Source organism: Pogona vitticeps, chromosome 1, assembly GCF_051106095.1.
Source record: "Pogona vitticeps strain Pit_001003342236 chromosome 1, PviZW2.1, whole genome shotgun sequence".
NCBI lineage: Eukaryota > Metazoa > Chordata > Lepidosauria > Squamata > Agamidae > Pogona > Pogona vitticeps.
The window spans coordinates 96,873,493-96,891,046 of record NC_135783.1 but is presented as its reverse complement, the minus strand read 5'-3'; the positions used below and the strand labels follow the sequence as shown (position 1 = coordinate 96,891,046).

Sequence of the window (17,554 nt, the reverse complement as noted above, 5' to 3'; positions counted from 1 at the left end):
CTGGTGTAGTCTCACTGCTAGGACTGGCATAGTGTCTATTACTGTTGTTTTTACCAGGTCTGAGAAAGATGAATTAGGTTGAGTTTAAGGCACTAATATGTTTCCCATTATTTTCTATTATCAGAACTGTTTTATTACACATGCAGACAATTAAAACACAGGTAAGGTTTCATTTCATTTAAAGACTGTGATGATTTAAGGCGGAAAATTCAAGAATATACTTAATGGTTGTCAAACAAGAAAGATACATTTCAAGGGTAATGCTAAGATTACTTTTTGAGAGAGACAGGCAGTTGAAAGTGGCATGATAAAATCCATGATATAAACACTCTTTCTTTTGTTCCACGATCATCTCTGGTAAAACAAGGTTTTGTCATGCTTTAAAAACCCACAGAAACTGTTTGACTACAGACAATAGTAGGACAAAAGAACAAGTGCATGAACGCCATGGGAAATGGTATGTCTAACGTACTATTTTCAATTCTCTATTGTCCCTTAGACAAAACTATTGTCTGTCTCCAGCCTCGCATCTAACATCTGACCACCCACACACTTTAAAAATGTGCAGTTGCTAATTGTGTATAAAATATCATGTTTCGTTTGTCTCTAATAGAGAAAAGAGAAGACAGGAAGTGACAGAGGGTAATAAGAATCAAGAGTCTTTGCAGCGGGAGTAAGGGATAAGGCTCCATGTGGTAGAGAAAGACAGGGTTCCTGCTAAACATGGCACTGGGTTGTTTTCCACACAGATAGGACTAGAACTCAGTCAGTCATAGGCCAATGGGATTGGGCTATCCGATAACTGGGAGGCGGGGGTGTGATAGATCATGCCTGGCTTGCCCACACATTCTTAATGCCACAAGGCCAACTGGTCTCTCTGAGGCTTGCTGGGAGAGGGAGGTTGTATATCTGAGCGAGGGAATTTCCCACTCATGCAGCTCCTGGGCCTCTGTGGCGGCAGTGCTAGACAAGTCTACTGCTGACATTGGGAGCATTTCCTCCTTAAATATCAGTGCATGTCGGCTCCCTGAGAAAAAGAGGAGCTAAGTCAACCATCATGTAAATCACCAAGGCTAAGATCTACATCCAACTGTGATGCTCCCCGGTACTCTTCCATTTGGTCTGTTCTCTATAAAGGGGGTAGAAGAGAGGCAGCTCCTCTGAACTGGCAGATTCACTTCCCCTTTCATTGGTCAACCTTGTTTCTTGTTCATATGTGAGATCTTTGCATTTCCAGACGGTTCCTGCAATCTAATGTTGATGATTGAAACTATAATTTAATAGCTGGGTGCTGTTCTCAGGTGCAGATGATACAAATAGAAGATGAAGCTGGTTGTGGGATATTAAGCACTCTAGCATAAACACATTAATTCTTGGAGAACCTATTGGTAGGTAGGTAGGTAGGTAGGTAGGTAGGTAGGTAGGTAGGTAGGTAGGTAGGTAGGTAGGTAGGTAGGTAGGTAGGTAGGTAGGTAGGTAGGTAGGTAGGTAGGTAGGTAGGTAGGTAGGCAGGCAGGTAGGCAGGTAGGCAGGTAGGCAGGTAGGCAGGTAGGTAGCAGGAGTCTGCTGAAAACCATCATCAAATTAAAACTGCAGACACAAATGAGTTCTGCAGTTTCAAGGAGAGTTGAGGAAGATGTGTTGCTGTTTTAAAGGTGCCTTTTATGCTAGAAGCTTAACTATGTGAGCAAAACGGACTACAACCAGAATTCCCAACGCTGCTGCCTGAGGAATTATGGATACAGTAGACCAAAAACACAATTCTGCACACCTCTGGCATGATCCTTTTGGGTCCTTTTTAAGAAGAAAGGTGGAGTAAAATATTTTAAATAAATATATATATTTTCTGGGTGCATGCTGAGCCATGTTTTCACTCCTCAGCAAACTCAAAGCAAAAAAGAAAGGAAGAAGGTGCCAAGTTATCCTATGATGTTAAGATCTTGGTCCACATTAGAAACGTGTCTTTCTCATAGCTGCGTTTCAGGAGGTCTGTGCTATGTAGCTCACTCAACTGAAAAACATCATTTTCAAGACCCCCCCCAAAGACCATTCAAATAAACACGGGCTTCTAAAAGCCAATGCATTGAGTGATTTACCTACAGCATTCCAACTTATCCAAATGTATACAATGTCTTGTCAATATATTGAGATTTCCATTTTGCATATTTTTCCAGCTTAAAAATATTGTGCCAGTTCTATATTTTACAGAACTCCAGTCATTAATATATATACCTCCAAATAACCTCTCTTGTATGGCCAACCTCTGCCCTGTCACGAGTAATGTACATTTGCAGCCATTACAACCTAATCTCTCCAAACATGATTTACACAGAGTAATTACAGAAGCCTTGAAAGCTAATAAATCTGTCATGCCACCTGAATACAAATCATGGCAATTAATTAAATTATGAAAGCGTATACATTTCAATAGTACAGGCTGACAGTATAAAACTGGTTGAAAACAAAAACAAAGGACTAAAATAAAATGCACCAGGACTGACCAATAGTGATCTGCAGAGAAGCTGGCATCTGCATGGCTAGCCACAAAGGACAAATATATATCTGAGAAAACCTCTCGAAAAAGTGCTGAAAGCCTCCATTTTGAAAGCCCTTGATGAAGGTCATCTAGATCTCAATAACATCTCCCCACTAAGGTATGCCAGCAATGGGCTCTAGGAGCTATAGATTAAAGACTAACTTTTGAAAACTCTACGCTTGGCACTCCTGTGTTGACAGAATTAAAAATGTAGGTGCCATATTAAAGAAACATGGGTCTAATCATGTTATGTTGCAAATACATGTTGGAATTGCATATAAGACAGCAAGTCTAATCTAGAGAGGATATATAAATTAACTTAATGGCACAATAAATTTATACTTGCCTCCTCTTGTGCTTGTACCTTTTACTGGTGAAAGAAAGCTTGTAGAATGACCTCACTCACTTGTTTATGGCTTCTCACGGGTCCCTCACCAAGGGAGCTGTGTTAGTTTGTGCTAGGTAAAGGTAAAGGTAAAGGTTTCCCTTTACAATTTTTGTCCAGTCGTGTCTGACTCTAGGGGCCGGTGCTCATCCCTGTTTCCAAGCCATAGAGCCAGCGTTTTGTCCAAAGACAATCTTCCGTGGTCACATGACCAGTGTGACTTAGACACAGAACGCTGTTACCTTCCCACCAAGGTTGTCCCTATTTATCTACTTGCATTTGCATGCTTTCGAACCGCTAGGTTGGCAGGAGCTAGGACAAGCGATGGGAGCTCACTCCGTCGCGTGGATTCGATCTTACGACTGCTTGGTCTTCTGACCCTGCAGCACAGGCTTCTGCGGTTTAGCCCACAGTGCCACCACGTCCCTCTCAGCTTGTGCTAGAATATCAGCCAAAAAAAAAAAAAAAGAAAGAAAGAAAAAGAAAAAAGTTAAGAAGAGCCTCGTGGCGCAGTGGTTAAAACGCTGTACTGCAGCTAAAACTGTGCTCACGACCTGGGGTTCAAATCCCAGGTAGCCGGCTCAAGGTTGACTCAGCCTTCCATCCTTCCGAGGTCGGTAAAATGAATACCCAGCTTGCTGGGGGGGCAATGTGTAGCCTGTATAATTAAAAAAAAATGTAAAACCGCCCGGAGAGTGCTTGTAGCGCTATGGGGCGGTATATAAGTCCAATAAATAAATAAATAAATAAATAAGACCTAAAGGTTGTAGCTAACTTAAAGACTAGCTGCTATGTTTTAAGGTGAGCTTTCATGGACAAGTCGACTTCCTCAATGTCTGATGAAGTGGACATGTTCATGAAGGCTCACCTTAAAATATGACAGTCTTTTAGGTTCTACAAGGTTTTTGTCTTTTTTCTTTTCTTTTCTTTTGCTTTTGGCCTGATATGCTCACTGAGGGAGACCTGGACAGGCAGACCTGGATAAGGCTTTTGTGAAACACCGGATACGCAGTTCAGGGAAACCTTCCTGCATTGTCTTGTCTCCCAAGAAACTTTTTGTATTCGAGAAGGCGTGAGGGTGCACATTAGGTGATATTCTCAGATTGCAATCCTAAGTGAACTTCATTAGGAGAAGGTTCCATTTAATGCAGCATGACTGATTTCCACATATACATAGCCTCACTTTGGACTAAATCCAATTGTTAATCCTACATTGAATAGACCCACTGAAGCGGTAGAAGTTACAGGAAGGTTATCTTAACAAATCCTGTCCGTTCAGGCAGATCTGCTTTTGATGAGACTAACAACTAGATTTATCTCATTGTCTTTAGCATTAGAAAACAGAGTTGGTGTCTATTAACACATGAGAACGGGTTTTAGCAATCGAATTGCCTTTTGAAGTGGACATTGGTCTAAATAAGTGTTTAATTGTCTAGCCAAAAAACTTCTCTGTACTGTGCAGTGGGATGGCGGTGATCCAAGAACTATGTGCCTGGAAGTCATAGGTTTCTTTCTTTGTCTGCCTGATTCTCTGTCTGTTTGATTGATTTATAGGCTGCATTTCTCCCAACAAGGGGACCCAGGGCAGGTCACAATATTAAAAGAATAGAATTAAAAACATAATAACTTAAATATTAAAAAACAATTAAACTATACACTAATTAAAATATAATTGAATAATTAAAAGCAGGTAAACATTTAAAACATTAAAACTTTTTTAAATTAGCTGAACTTTAAAATGATGTTCGGGGACTCAATCATGATTATTAAAAGCCTGTTTGAAAAGGTGGGTGTTGTGTTACAGTGATCCAAGTGAGATGTAACTAAGGCATGTGTCACTGTAGCCAAATCAAATATCTCAAGGAAATGGCACAGCTGATGCACCAGTTTTAACTGTGCAAAAGCACTCCTGTTCACTGCCAAAATCTGGGCATCTAGGCTCAGGGATGAATCCAGGAGTACATCCAAGCTGCAAACCTTAGCTTTCAGGGGGAGTGTAACTCCATTCGGTACAGGTTATATATCCTATTCCCGCATCTGCCTTCTGATTGAAAAGGAGCACCTCTGTCTTGTCTGGATTAAGTTTCAGTTTATTTACACTCATCCAGTTCATTATTGATGCCAAGCATTTGTTTAGAACCAAGACAGCTTTCTTCGAATTAGATGAGAAGGAGAGGTAGAGTTGGGTGCGACAGTGGTGACAGTGAACACCAGAACTCAGGACAATCTACAGCAGTTTCATGTAGATGTTAAAAAGCATGGAAGACAAACCCTGAGGGACGACACAGGCCAAGAGGCCTTCTGATTTCTCCTTTCCAGGAAGGACTGAAGCCAATATAAACCAGTGTCTCCAACTCTCCTCCCAGAGAGACGGCCCAGAGAGATATCATGGTCAATGGTATCAAAAGCCACTGAGAGGCCCACCAGAACCAACATGGACATGCTCCCCCTTTTCAGTTTCCAGTGTAGGTCATCCACCAACATGACCAAAACTGTCTCCATCTCATAACCAGGTCTGAAACCAGATTGAAATGGGTCTAGATAATCCACTTCCTCCAGGAATCCCTGGAGCCCAGAAACCACCACACGTTCCAGTACCTTGCCCAGAAATATCTGAGACTGGCCAATAGTTGTCCAGTAAATTGGGATCCAGGGAGGGCTTCTTCAATAATGGTCTTTAAGCATGCTGAGATCCTTCCCTGTTGCAAGGAGGCATTTACCACTCCCTATACCTAATTGGCCATTCCTTCTCTGACTGCTTTTATAGCCAGGGAGGCAGAGGTCTAAGCACGCATGTGGTGGCACTCACCTCTCCAAGAATCCTATCCACACCATCAGGCTGCACAAACTGAAATGTATCCAGTATGGACAGGCATTGATGACTCAACCAATTGCTGTGGCAATGCCCTTGAAAAGCATTGGGTGAACCGCATACATTAGAAGTGGAGGAAGTGAGGTTTCCACACATTGCTTCACTGCCGTTCCCATCAGCCCATGTCTCTATAGCCAATGACGAGGAGGGATCACAGGAGTTACAGCTGAATAGCATGTGGAAACAAGCCCAAATTCTCTGGCCTCGATATAAATGGATGTTAGATCTGTGGTCCAATATGTATGTGCTCATTCATACAAGCAAATCTCATCACTTAATAGTGCAAAACTCAAAATGATTGACATGCATGCGGGAACAAACCAACTCAGAGCAATCGATCTCAATTACTTATTCCTCAACGAGGTGGGTGGGGTGTACGGTTGTTGACTCCAACATTATACAGCGAGGACCTAGTGGTGCATGTGTGAGATGTGCTGTCAAGTCAATTCCGAATCATGGTAATCCTGGTAGGATTTTCAAGGTGTGTGAGATACTGAGGAGGTGGCTTTATCAGTGCCACTCCCCAGTGAGTTTCCATAGCCAAGCAGGGATTTGAACCAAGGTTTCCTGAGTCCTAGTATGAATGTACTCATTCACTACAGTACAGTGGCTCTCAGTGCAGTGGGCAGGAACATTATATTTAAACATAAATCAGGTTATTTTCACAGAAAGCAGGCTATTATCCTACATGAAAAACCCTTTTATGGAGCACCTTTTAAACTTCTTTCCCTTTTGAAAGTCAAAGAGTTATTCCATCCATTCTTTTAAAAGATGAAAACCAGGAAGGCTGCAAAATTCATTCTTGATCTATATCCACTTGCTAATTATAAGCATGCACTCCAGATCACATGCAAAAGAGAAGGATGCATTTTGTACTGTTTGAAGTCATGAAATATAGCCAAAGCCAATGCAAACCACTTGACAGAGAAGATCCCTAATATCAGCTTTGAGCCTACTGAAGCTAATTGCATAAAATTATACTTCTTATTAAACTTCATTGTTGCAAACAGCTCAACCACCTAGGAGGAGTAATTAAATTAAATCCAGTCACTTAAGCATATACAGTAACTGAATGGCAGAAACCAGGTTAGTTTGGCAGTTGATTAGTTCACATTTAAAAGAGGTAATGTTGGAAGTGATGGATTTTCTTTGAAGGCAGCACAACGGGCCTTGAGAGGTGGGATCAAGGAACTCCACAATCACTTCTCCCCCATCATTGTATGTATGTATGTATGTATGTATGTATGTATGTATGTATGTATGTATGTATGTATGTATGTATGTACGTATGTATGTATGTATGTATGTACGTACGTACGTACGTACGTACGTACGTACGTACGTACGAAAGAAAGAAAGAAAGAAAGAAAGAAAGAAAGAAAGAAAGAAAGAAAGAAAGAAAGAAAGAAAGAAAGAAAGAAAGAAAGAAAGAAAGAAAGAAAGAAAGAAATTACCTTTCATGATACAGCAAAGATGCTGCCTCATACAAATGGTTCACCCTGAATAATGATAAGGCTGGCCCTAATTCTTATATCTAGGTTCAGATTCCAGAAAGGGGAGGGGGGTAACTTTTGGAAACAAAACACAATTTTGTGCCTGATTGTTAATGTAATTGCTAAAGAAAAATAAGCAGTATCTGCAAAAAATGCCCAAGTATTCAGCATGCTTTCCCATTATCTCCCAACCCTCTTCCTGCCAAAATTTGCCCTCAGTTACGTATATATCCCTCCCATTATTGCTATCTGAGAAAGGCAAGACTGATACAATTATGCCATGTTTTGAGGCCCCTGTACCTTCAGCACCTGAAAATGTTGACTTTTATTTTACACACACACACAAACACACACACACACACACACACACACACACACACACACACACACACACACAAGAGAGAGAGAGAGAGAGAGGTGGCCACTACTGTACAGGTCAGACCTTGTTTGTTTGTTTGTTTGTTTGTTTTAATGTAAATAATTTGGTTTTGCCATGGGTGGTTGTGGAAGCAGACAGTCTTCCAAGGTCTAGGGGTGGGGAGAAGTGGAGTCCTATTAACTTGCTTTCCCTCCCACAAGAGATATTTTATTTTATTTTATTTTATTTAAAATATTTTTAACCTGCCTTTCTCCTTTAAAAGAAACAAAGCGGCTTATTGCCTCAGCAATAAGAATTACAAATTAATCCTGTGTTTCTCTTCTAATGATTAATCACAAAATGAAACAATTATATTTGGAGACAATTATATGTTATGGCAAATACACCCCTTCTAAAAGCATGCTAAGCCTACAGAATTCTTTGAAGCATGGACAGTGTGGAGCTGGTGATTATCTTGTGAGAAACTCCATGCATCTAAATAGGTTCAAATGACCCTCACCCACAATACACCATCTGTCTCAACCCTTGTAAAGTACATGGATATTGAGGGCCAGTTAGGGGACAGCCCAATCCAGTGGGCACCCATTGCCAGGTGGTTAGTTGTGTTTGTCAGGAAAACCAAGAATCTTGTGACATCTTAAAGACCAGTGAGTTTCATTTCCCTTAAGCTGTTGTGTGATCTGTATTTTCCAAAACACTACTCCAACCGCTTTTCTTGGTCTTGACAATGGTAGTATCTTTGGGATCTTCGGTCATCATTTTCAAGGAAATGAAGGGAAGCCATCTCTCAGTGGCTGGAACGTTTGTTTGGCGTTCACAAAATCCCAGATTCAATCCCTGGCTTCTTCAGTCAGAAGGTTCTCTGCTGGAGATCGCAGAGAGCTGTTGCCCGTTGGGAAACCAGACCTGACCTGGTATAAGGCAGCCTCCTATTAAGCGCCAAATTAGGATTGCATACACCTGGGAGGCAGGAAAGTTCTAAGGGTTGGATCATACTTCCGCACTATTAAAGAGCAGGCCGGGTAGGTGGGGCTCGTCAGCCATGGAAGGCAACCCATCTAGGAGAAGGAAAACTCCGATTTCAAACCTCCACTGCCTTGTGGCTATATCCACTCATGGAATAGGCTTCAGGAGTTAACCTAGAGGCAAAATCCAGAGCTGGAGTCCCAAAGGCAGTTCGTTTCGTTCTGCCAACTCCTGCAACGTTGCTGGAACCAGTTGTATTGGCTCTTGCCTTTCCATTGGATCATTTCAGCGACGTGGAGAGGGGGAATCTGCTGCTTGGGTAACAGCCTATCCTCCATATCACTTTACCCAGGGTTCATGCTCTGGGGAGGACACTCCTAGATTCAGAGCATGTTACCATAGTCTCTCGAGACTGAAGGATGCCTATAATGACTCTTTCTGCATTTGGCTGGATAGGGGCCTGTGTCTTCCCCAGCCAGCCAGCCCTTCAAAAATGCAGGTCCCAGTAGATGGACACTTTCCAAAGTACTCTTCTCTATTTTGGATGAGAAAGGATCACACGGACTGCCTCTCCTCTGCCTGTACATAGCAGACCATTTAAATCATACTCCCACGGCCCACTGAACAACTGATCAATAAAGTTGGGGGACAAGATTTCAGCAGGAAGCAGATGACAGGACTGTGAGAAAACTAATCAAGGCTATCCACACACACCTTTGAGTACTTAATCCACAGAGTGTGTAACGGAAATAGCACCCTGTCCCTTCTACTATTTTCCTCCCACACTGTCAAATTTTAGATTAGGGAATCTAGAGTCTTTCAGATGCTGAAGGATACAACCCACACTGAGTCTATGCCATCTGGAGCTGATGGGAATTGTAATCCACCACCACTTGGAAGACAACATGCTCTTGTCACTTATTTTAGATTCTAAGATCCTTAGAGGTAGATCCTGACCTCCTGGTCTCTCCGAAATACTGTGAGCACTGATAGCTTAACAACAACACGCAGAAGATCACATAGAATCAGCATCAAAGGCTAATCACATAGAAGATCAATTAAGATGAATTTAATTTATTTTCAGTATATTGGATTCGGTGCCGACAGAAGTCAAACACATTTTTATTACCTCCAGTATCAACTGAGTTCCAGCTATGCACTTTTGTTCTTTCTTTCCCTGCCCATGAGTTGGTCTTCCTAGTTGGAATGTTATGGGCTTGTCTCCCCCTGCTGGGGTAGGAATGAGACATCACAACACACGTTTTTACTACGGAGACAAAGTTTATTTCTGGGTTCCTCAAATATCAGTGTGGAACAGCTGAAATGATGACCTTATAGAGTGTATAGCCAAAACATACTTTTGAATCCAAAGAACAAAGGAAGCAGGTGTTCCACTGTCCCAAGATGCATATTGAAAAGCAAGATGCAACAGATGAAAAGGAGAAAGAAAAGCAAATTATACCCAAAGTTAAAACAGAAAGAATGGGGGAAAGATACTGGAAGTGGGGAGCAGTGATGTAATCTGGAATGGGGTTGAAATGCACGCCCAAAACAGAAAGATTGGTCTCGTTCCATCTATGCATTTATTGTTTTTCCCTTCATTTTTACTACATTTACACTTCACTGCTACCTTTCTGCCAATAAAAGGCACTTAGGTCAAGGCACTAGCCATGGTCAAACAAATGAAAAGTAATACAATTTAAAAATTAAAGATATACTAAAGTATAAAACAGTAAAAGAAAAAAAAGCCACCCATTCTGAGGTCTTCATCAACTTGGAATCAGGCAATATGGTTTTCCTCTGCAAGCTCAGCCAAAAGCGCTGTTCATTGCTCAGTAAAGTACATATCCGGCTGCAGAACCAGAGTCGGGGAGTTCAATTCCCCACTGTGTCTCCAGGGAGAAGAACTAACCTATGTGACCTTGGGCAAGCTGCACAGAAGAAGGGAATGGTAAACCACTTCCCTCTACCCAGAAAACCCTGGAAATGGGTCACCCTGTCAGAACTGACTTGACAGCACATGATTAGTATTCCCTAGTCTTGTGGCACCTTAAGGACTACCCATTTTTATTCGGTATAAGCTTCTGTGGGCCGCACTTTGGATGTTTACAAAAGATGTATACTTTGAGAACGGTAACTGTAAATGTGATAAACAGGCATTCAAACACACTTGTATTGAATATACGCTTAAGAAAAGAGTTAGCAAAGTTTTCAGCTCGCTGTTAAGGCAGCCCTTAGAGGCACATCCAAGTTCCTTCCGCAACACATGAAACTGTTAGATAACCTGGGCAAAAATTTGTAATCTCACAAGGAAAAAAAAGTCATAAAATGAGGCATAACCCCAGAGCAAAAGACCATTCATGTTTTGCCTAATCCAGCATATTGTTCCACAGAAGGTCTTGAGGATTAGACAACAGCATGCGTAAACACACACACACACACATTCTCCTGCAAGTGATATTCAAAACCAGACTGGCTTTGCTGCTAAAGGCACAATGTAGCTACTCTGACTAATAGCCACTGATGGTCCTTACTTCTAATAATGTATCTAATTATCTCTGAAAACCAACCAAGTTTGTGACCACCACTATATCTTGATTTCCATAGCTGAATTATTTGCTGAGCATATATCCTTTAATCTCTCCTGACTTCATTGTTCAGCTTCAATGAACAACCCTTCTATTCTAGTGTTACAGGGAAGAAAATTTCCCCCTATTTACTGCTTTTATACCATGCAGTTTAAATCTCTTGTCATCTCCCCACATTACATCTTTCTAAGCTGATCAGAATCTGTTCACACATGAGAACCGCCCTGGCCTTTTTGTTTGTGTTGCCCTTCTGTGTTCTTTTTCACACACACACACAAAACAGTACTGCAGAAGCCAGAACTATTCAAATGGTTGTTGGCCATTTTACTTCCTGCAACACAAAATGTCTTTTTCACAGCAGTCTTGATTAGTATTTTTATTGAGCTAGGTATCTGGCTGTGGAGCCAGAGGTTGGGAGTTCAATTGCCCATGGTGCCTTCTCAAAATACAGTGGACCCTCGACTTACAGACGGCTCGACTTACAGACTTTTTGAGTTACAGACTTCTCTGGCCACAAAATTTAGGTTCAACTTGCAGCCTGAGAATCGACCTCCAGAGCAGAAAAAAACCAAAATGGAACAAAAACGGCCAGTTACGGGATTAATTGGTTTTCAATTTATTGTAAGTCAATGGAGGCTCAACCTACAGACTTTTCGACCTGCAGCCACCGTTCCAATATGGATTAATTCCGTAGGTAGAGGGTCCACTGTATGGCCAGCCGGTGTGACCTTGAGCTTGACTACACAGTCCCAGGACACCCCCGAAAAAGAGAGTGGTAAACCACTTCTGAGTATTTTCTACCTGGAAAAGGGTTGCCACATGTCAGAAATGACTTGACAACACATAGTTATTATCAACTACAAGCACAAGAACACTTACCCAGTCAACCATCACCAGGGTCACACACCAGTAGTCTTTGGGAAGTTAAGCATTTTTGCCCAAGTGTGCTTCACTTACACCATTGCTTGCTCTAAACTGTACTTTCCTTTATTCCAGTTAGTTGTGGAAATTTAGAATTCTTTGATTTCATTTAATCATCCCAAGCCACTTTACTGCTCCAAATCATGTATGCATGTTAAAGAACACGTCTTGAAACAGGTTTTTAAGGAACTCTACATTGTTTAATCACCAGTAAAAATATGTTACGAAGGCAGATTTCACATGTATATATTCTGATAGAGAAAATCCAAATTGGACAAATGGGACTGGAAGGTCCTGATATATTTCAGTGAAACTTGTTTCTGGGGAATAATCAGCTAAGCAGTGGGTGACAGAATGCTGGTGCTTTTGTATGCAATTGTTTACTGGTCTGGCAAAGGGTCTTTCTAATCATATAAAAGGCAGAAGCCACAACCAGATGGGAAGATTTAGGAGAGAGAGGCAATCCAGATGGGACAGAAGACACAGGAAGAGGAGGCTGAAGGAAGAAGCTGGATCACTCAAGGATGAATGACCATTTGCTGAGGAAAAACTCCTATGGCATCCGTTGGAAGCAATATAAACCTCAGTGAGTCAGTTTTCAGACGTAAACAGATAGTTGTTCAACCAGATGAATGATTTCAGGTAAAAATCGGGGCCTTTTAAAATCCAGAGCACTTTACGCTTCAGTGCATTGCCTAGTGAACTGACTAGGGTGTACATAGATTGCTAGCCTATGGTCAATTATGGAATGGAACTAGAGCCTCTTTAACAAGCTTAATAGGCAGTTAAAACAATACAGTACTGGCATTGGTTAAGGGCATTATCTTAATTACTTAATAATAAAGAAATAACAAGTTTACTCAATTAAATCTCAACTGCAACTCTAATAATGCTCTACAACTATGCTAGTTACCAAAGGGCATAATCAGAAGTATATGGTAACAAAGCACAGAAAACATATAGTACTGGAAATGTGACAGTTCAAGCCATTGCAAACAAGGTTCTTCACTTTAAAGTAATCCACCACAACATCATGGTCTTGGTGGCGCATTTAAAAGAGAAATTTTCCACAGTTCCTCTGCCTGATATACATAGCATTTTATCACAGGAATGCCACTGTTGTTTTTAATGAAACCATTTTCACATTTAGGGTATTTTTCAAATTTTATTTGCAACTATTGCAATTACAAAGAAATATATCAATTAAGTTTGCATTTAAAGTGACAATCCTCTATTTCATAAACAAGGTCACAAATTAGTGAGCAGCTCATTTGGCCTTTGGATGGCTTCCATTATATGGAAATTTACCTGTATGACAAATGTGTTTGTCACAAAAAAAATTTTTACAGTATTTCAGTCTTGTAGTTCCTCAACATTTAGTAATAAAAATCTTACTACATGATTGACACTTGGATGCATTTCTATAGTTTCTAACCACATTGATAGTTATTACTTTTACCAGTGGAAAGAAAAACTGGGGTGAAGAGGGTAGATTTTTTTTTTTTATTCCTTCAAAGAAAATTTCAGATATGCATGTAGAAACCAAAAGCATTCCCAATATGTTGGGAATGAAGCCTAGTTATCCATGCTAATATCCCTGTTCAGACTTCAATGTAGAGGAAAAATGCACTATTACAAAGCAAAGTGTTATCAAATTTAGTCCAGTTTATTTTGAATCATTATCAATAAATACAAAAACATTTTAATGTGTCTTGTGTGTCTGCTTTAAAGACTTCTGAGAGGGTAAGGTAGATTAAAAGCCAATAATTTCGTTTTTGATAGTCTCACCTTTAGTAAAAGGTATTCTGTATTAAGCCACCACTTTGTATAATATGATTGGTCCCACAATCATTTTATACATACAAGTTTATTATAAGAAATTAAGCTGGTATGACTAGCTGACATTAAATGCTTAAAATGCTTAATATTATTGAAGAATACTTAAAACCTGCATGAAAATATGGGACTAAAAGTTTCCTCTCCTTTAAGGTAGGATCAGCCTTCATGACAATATGGAATGTCCCCAACTAAAGCTAGAATACCAATTTGTGAAGTCCAAAAGAAATAAAACAAGGTTTAAAGCAATGAATAATCTGACTTTTAGAACAGCCTGGCTTCAAAAATGTTCAAAATGTCACTGATAAAGATCTTTTTATGAAACAGGAATTCAAAGGGATGTTAATTTTAACTGGTGGTTCCAAACCTGTAAAACAAGCCTGCTAATATGAAAAGTTGATTTAATGATTTCTTCTATTTAATAATAGTACCCTTTAATATACTGAACCAAAAGTCAATCAGACAACATAGCCCACACTGCTGGACATTGAGAATAAAAAAGTTTTTATTTTCAGTTGGAATAAATGCATTGTCCTGTATTTAAAGGCTGTAAAGAGCCATAAACATCTCCCAGGTTATACCAACTGATTGACAGACGTCCACTGGGAAGATACATAAAGCACTCATAATTGGTAAAGAGAAACTAAAAAAGAAAATCCATCTTCAGTACTTCTGCACTGTTTTGTTTTATTCTTTTCCAGGTCAAAAGTTTGTAGAGTCGTCCCATATAACACAGTTAATTCACAGTCATTTTTAGTCATCCTCCTCCTCCTCTTCTTCTTCTTCATCAAAGCTGTCTTCAAAACCCTCACTATCATCTGGGTCCTCATCACCGTCTATTGCCGTATCCCACTGTGGATGATTTTCTGGCACTGGTTTAGCTTCATGAACTTCCAGCTGCAAAAAGAATTTGAGTGATTGTCCATAAAAGTGATAGATTATTTTCAATTATTAATGCTTGTGTCACACATGATTCTGATCTAGATAAAAGGCTGAATATAGATTGAAACACATTTAGTACACACTAGACATGGGAGCTACATATTTATATATGAATATGAAACCCGCCAACACAGGAGGTTGGCACGATAACCACCCAGCGTAGAACCCACCAGACCACTTATCACGCAGCATACAGTGCATGTGGCTGACGTAATCTTCTTTGCCCCAATTGCAGCAACAGCCTGGCTGCCACAGCCCCACCTTCCTGCTCGCCCAGCCACTCTGGCAAGGGGGCGGGAGGTCAAGTCTCCCTGTTCAGCTGCGGAGTGGCTGGGCAAAGAGGGAGGCGGGGCTGCAGCAGCCGGGTACACTGCTCAACTCACTACTCTTAAATACACAGCAGCCAAAATTTTGTAGGTGTAAATTTATGTGGGTGAAAGCTGGTGTAAATTAATTGGAAAATGCCTATCCTCCCCCTACACACCATTTTAAGTTCCAAGGTTCCTTAGGGCTCCCTTTTTGCCCCTAGAGAAGCCTTTGGAACCTTGAGAGGGCAGAGAGCTATTAATCACCACAAGAAAAAAGAAAAAGGGCACTAGGAGTCTCAAGCCTATTGTAGCTTGATCGATGGGCATTTTGTATGATTAAAGCCCCTCTTCCCATCCTGAGGCTCCCAAGGGATTCCCCAGGGTGAAAAGGGGCCCCAGGGAGCCTCCAAACGTAAAATGAGAGGATAAGAAGCTTTCAATTCAATTAAAATCTACCAGCACAAATTTACACCAAATGTATTTTGTCCAGTATACTGGTAGTTTCTGGGTGTGAGTGATATTTACTACAATGAATTTTAAAGGACTCCACTCACAGAGTCAACAAAACTTTACTCACTGAAATGGCTGGTAAATTAAGCTATATAAAAATAAGAATAATGCTACTCTTGCATTTGGCTTTGATGTACTGGGATCACCTACTAAGTGGCTCCAGAAAATCCTGGGATGTATTTCAATGCCAGTACAAGTGGAATGGAGTCATGAACAAGTGAATTACTAGCCCCATAGCCCCAACTGGGTACTTTTGAGTGTACCCAGTTACACTTCACTTGCATTAGACAGAACCTCAGGGGCAGGGTGAGCCAATTTAACAAAGAGCTGCCATTTTGACAGAGAAAGACTTACACATATGGAACAAAGTCTTTGGGAAAATCTACTTCTTCCCTTGGAAAAAGACTACTGCTACACTGCATACCAATTCAGTCCTATGTGGCAATCATTATATTCAAAGCTTCACTGAATTTTCAGAATCCCTCATTCCAGCCAAATCCCAAAAGTGTCAGAACTCCTACCTTCAATGGTTTAATCTGGTCCAAGCCCATATAGGAATCTGATCTTAAATATACCGTATATTGGTAGTTTCCAGGTTTTCCTGGTGCAGGAAACTTTAGTTCCACCTAGAAACAAAATTCATTCACAACATATTATAACCTGGCATTGACAAGGAGAACAATGAAACAGCTATAGTAAAAAGAACACAAGGGCAGAATTTGCTAGGCTTCAATTTTACTGCTATTTTACTGTTTAATTCAATGAAAGTAGCGTGATCGGAGAGATTCTTTAAAACAATACAAGACTGGGAATTAAAACCTTTTTTTCTTCTTCGGGACCCCTGCCTTCCCCCCATTATTTTCAGGAACAGTTGAAATATCTGCAATACTAACTACTAGAGATGGGGGTATTCGTATATGAATACAAATACCCCCGCACAGGTGGACATAATAAGGGTCCACTTACTTTCCACTGCCGCCGCTGGCTCTGCACTCCCTTCCTATCATTCCAGAGTGTCCGGTTGGCGATGCTCATCATCCACAAGCTCCGGAGCAATAGGAAGGGAACATGGCATCCACAGCAACAGTGGAATAGTGAGTGGATAGTTCAGTCCCAGGGGGCTGGACCTTCATTATGTCCACCTGTGTGGGGATATTCGTATTCATATGCAAATACCCCATGTCTACTAAGTGCCAAATGTTATTTATACCCATCCAACCACATTCTTATACCAGTGATCCTTTTACTGGAATTGTCCTAACAAATATCCATTCATATTTCGAATGCATTCTACATATAAAACCTCCTTATTAAATGTGTTTTTTGCACTTGCCCATTTGTAAAACTTAACATGAGTCACACACAGTGTTCCTGAGCAGCTGAAGTACAAAGAAGGAAAAGTCTCCTCCCTAGCATAATTCAGGATCAAAAAGTATGACATCTGCAAGAGACACAGGCAGCAGAAAGCAGATCTCATTGTTTTTCACTGTAGAATGCTGTAGGACAGTGGTTCTTAACCTTTGTTACTTGGATATTTTGGAACTGCAACTCCCAGAAACCCCAGCCAGCACAGTTGGTGGTGAAGGCTTCTGGGAGTTGCAGTCCAAAACTCCTGAGTAACCCAAGGTTAAGAACCAGTGCTGTAGGACTACAGTCTTCTACCACCCTGGCACTCAAAATAGTTCCTGCCAGACAAGGAAGTGACCAGAATGTACAGGAACTGCAAGCATTAATTTCACTCATTTGTGTGAGCTTTGAGAGCTGTAATTCTTTTCCTCTGGAAGAAAAGAGGCAGAATAGTTTCTACTGGCATTTCAA

The 17,554-nt window shown here is 40.7% G+C and overlaps 1 protein-coding gene across 1 annotated transcript in view; it reads right to left on the bottom strand.

The window, feature by feature from the left end:
• Positions 1-14,463: 14,463 nt before the first annotated feature.
• SEC63 (SEC63 protein translocation regulator) overlaps positions 14,464-17,554 on the bottom strand; it is a 34,527-nt gene continuing 31,436 nt past the window's right edge. The window contains exons 20-21 of the mRNA XM_020801344.3: positions 16,258-16,362; positions 14,464-14,873 (exon numbers count right to left, since the gene is read on the bottom strand). Of these exons, the coding sequence (XP_020657003.1) occupies positions 14,730-14,873; positions 16,258-16,362 (249 nt within the window). The 3' untranslated portion in view covers positions 14,464-14,729. The remainder of the gene's footprint in view (positions 14,874-16,257; positions 16,363-17,554) is intronic.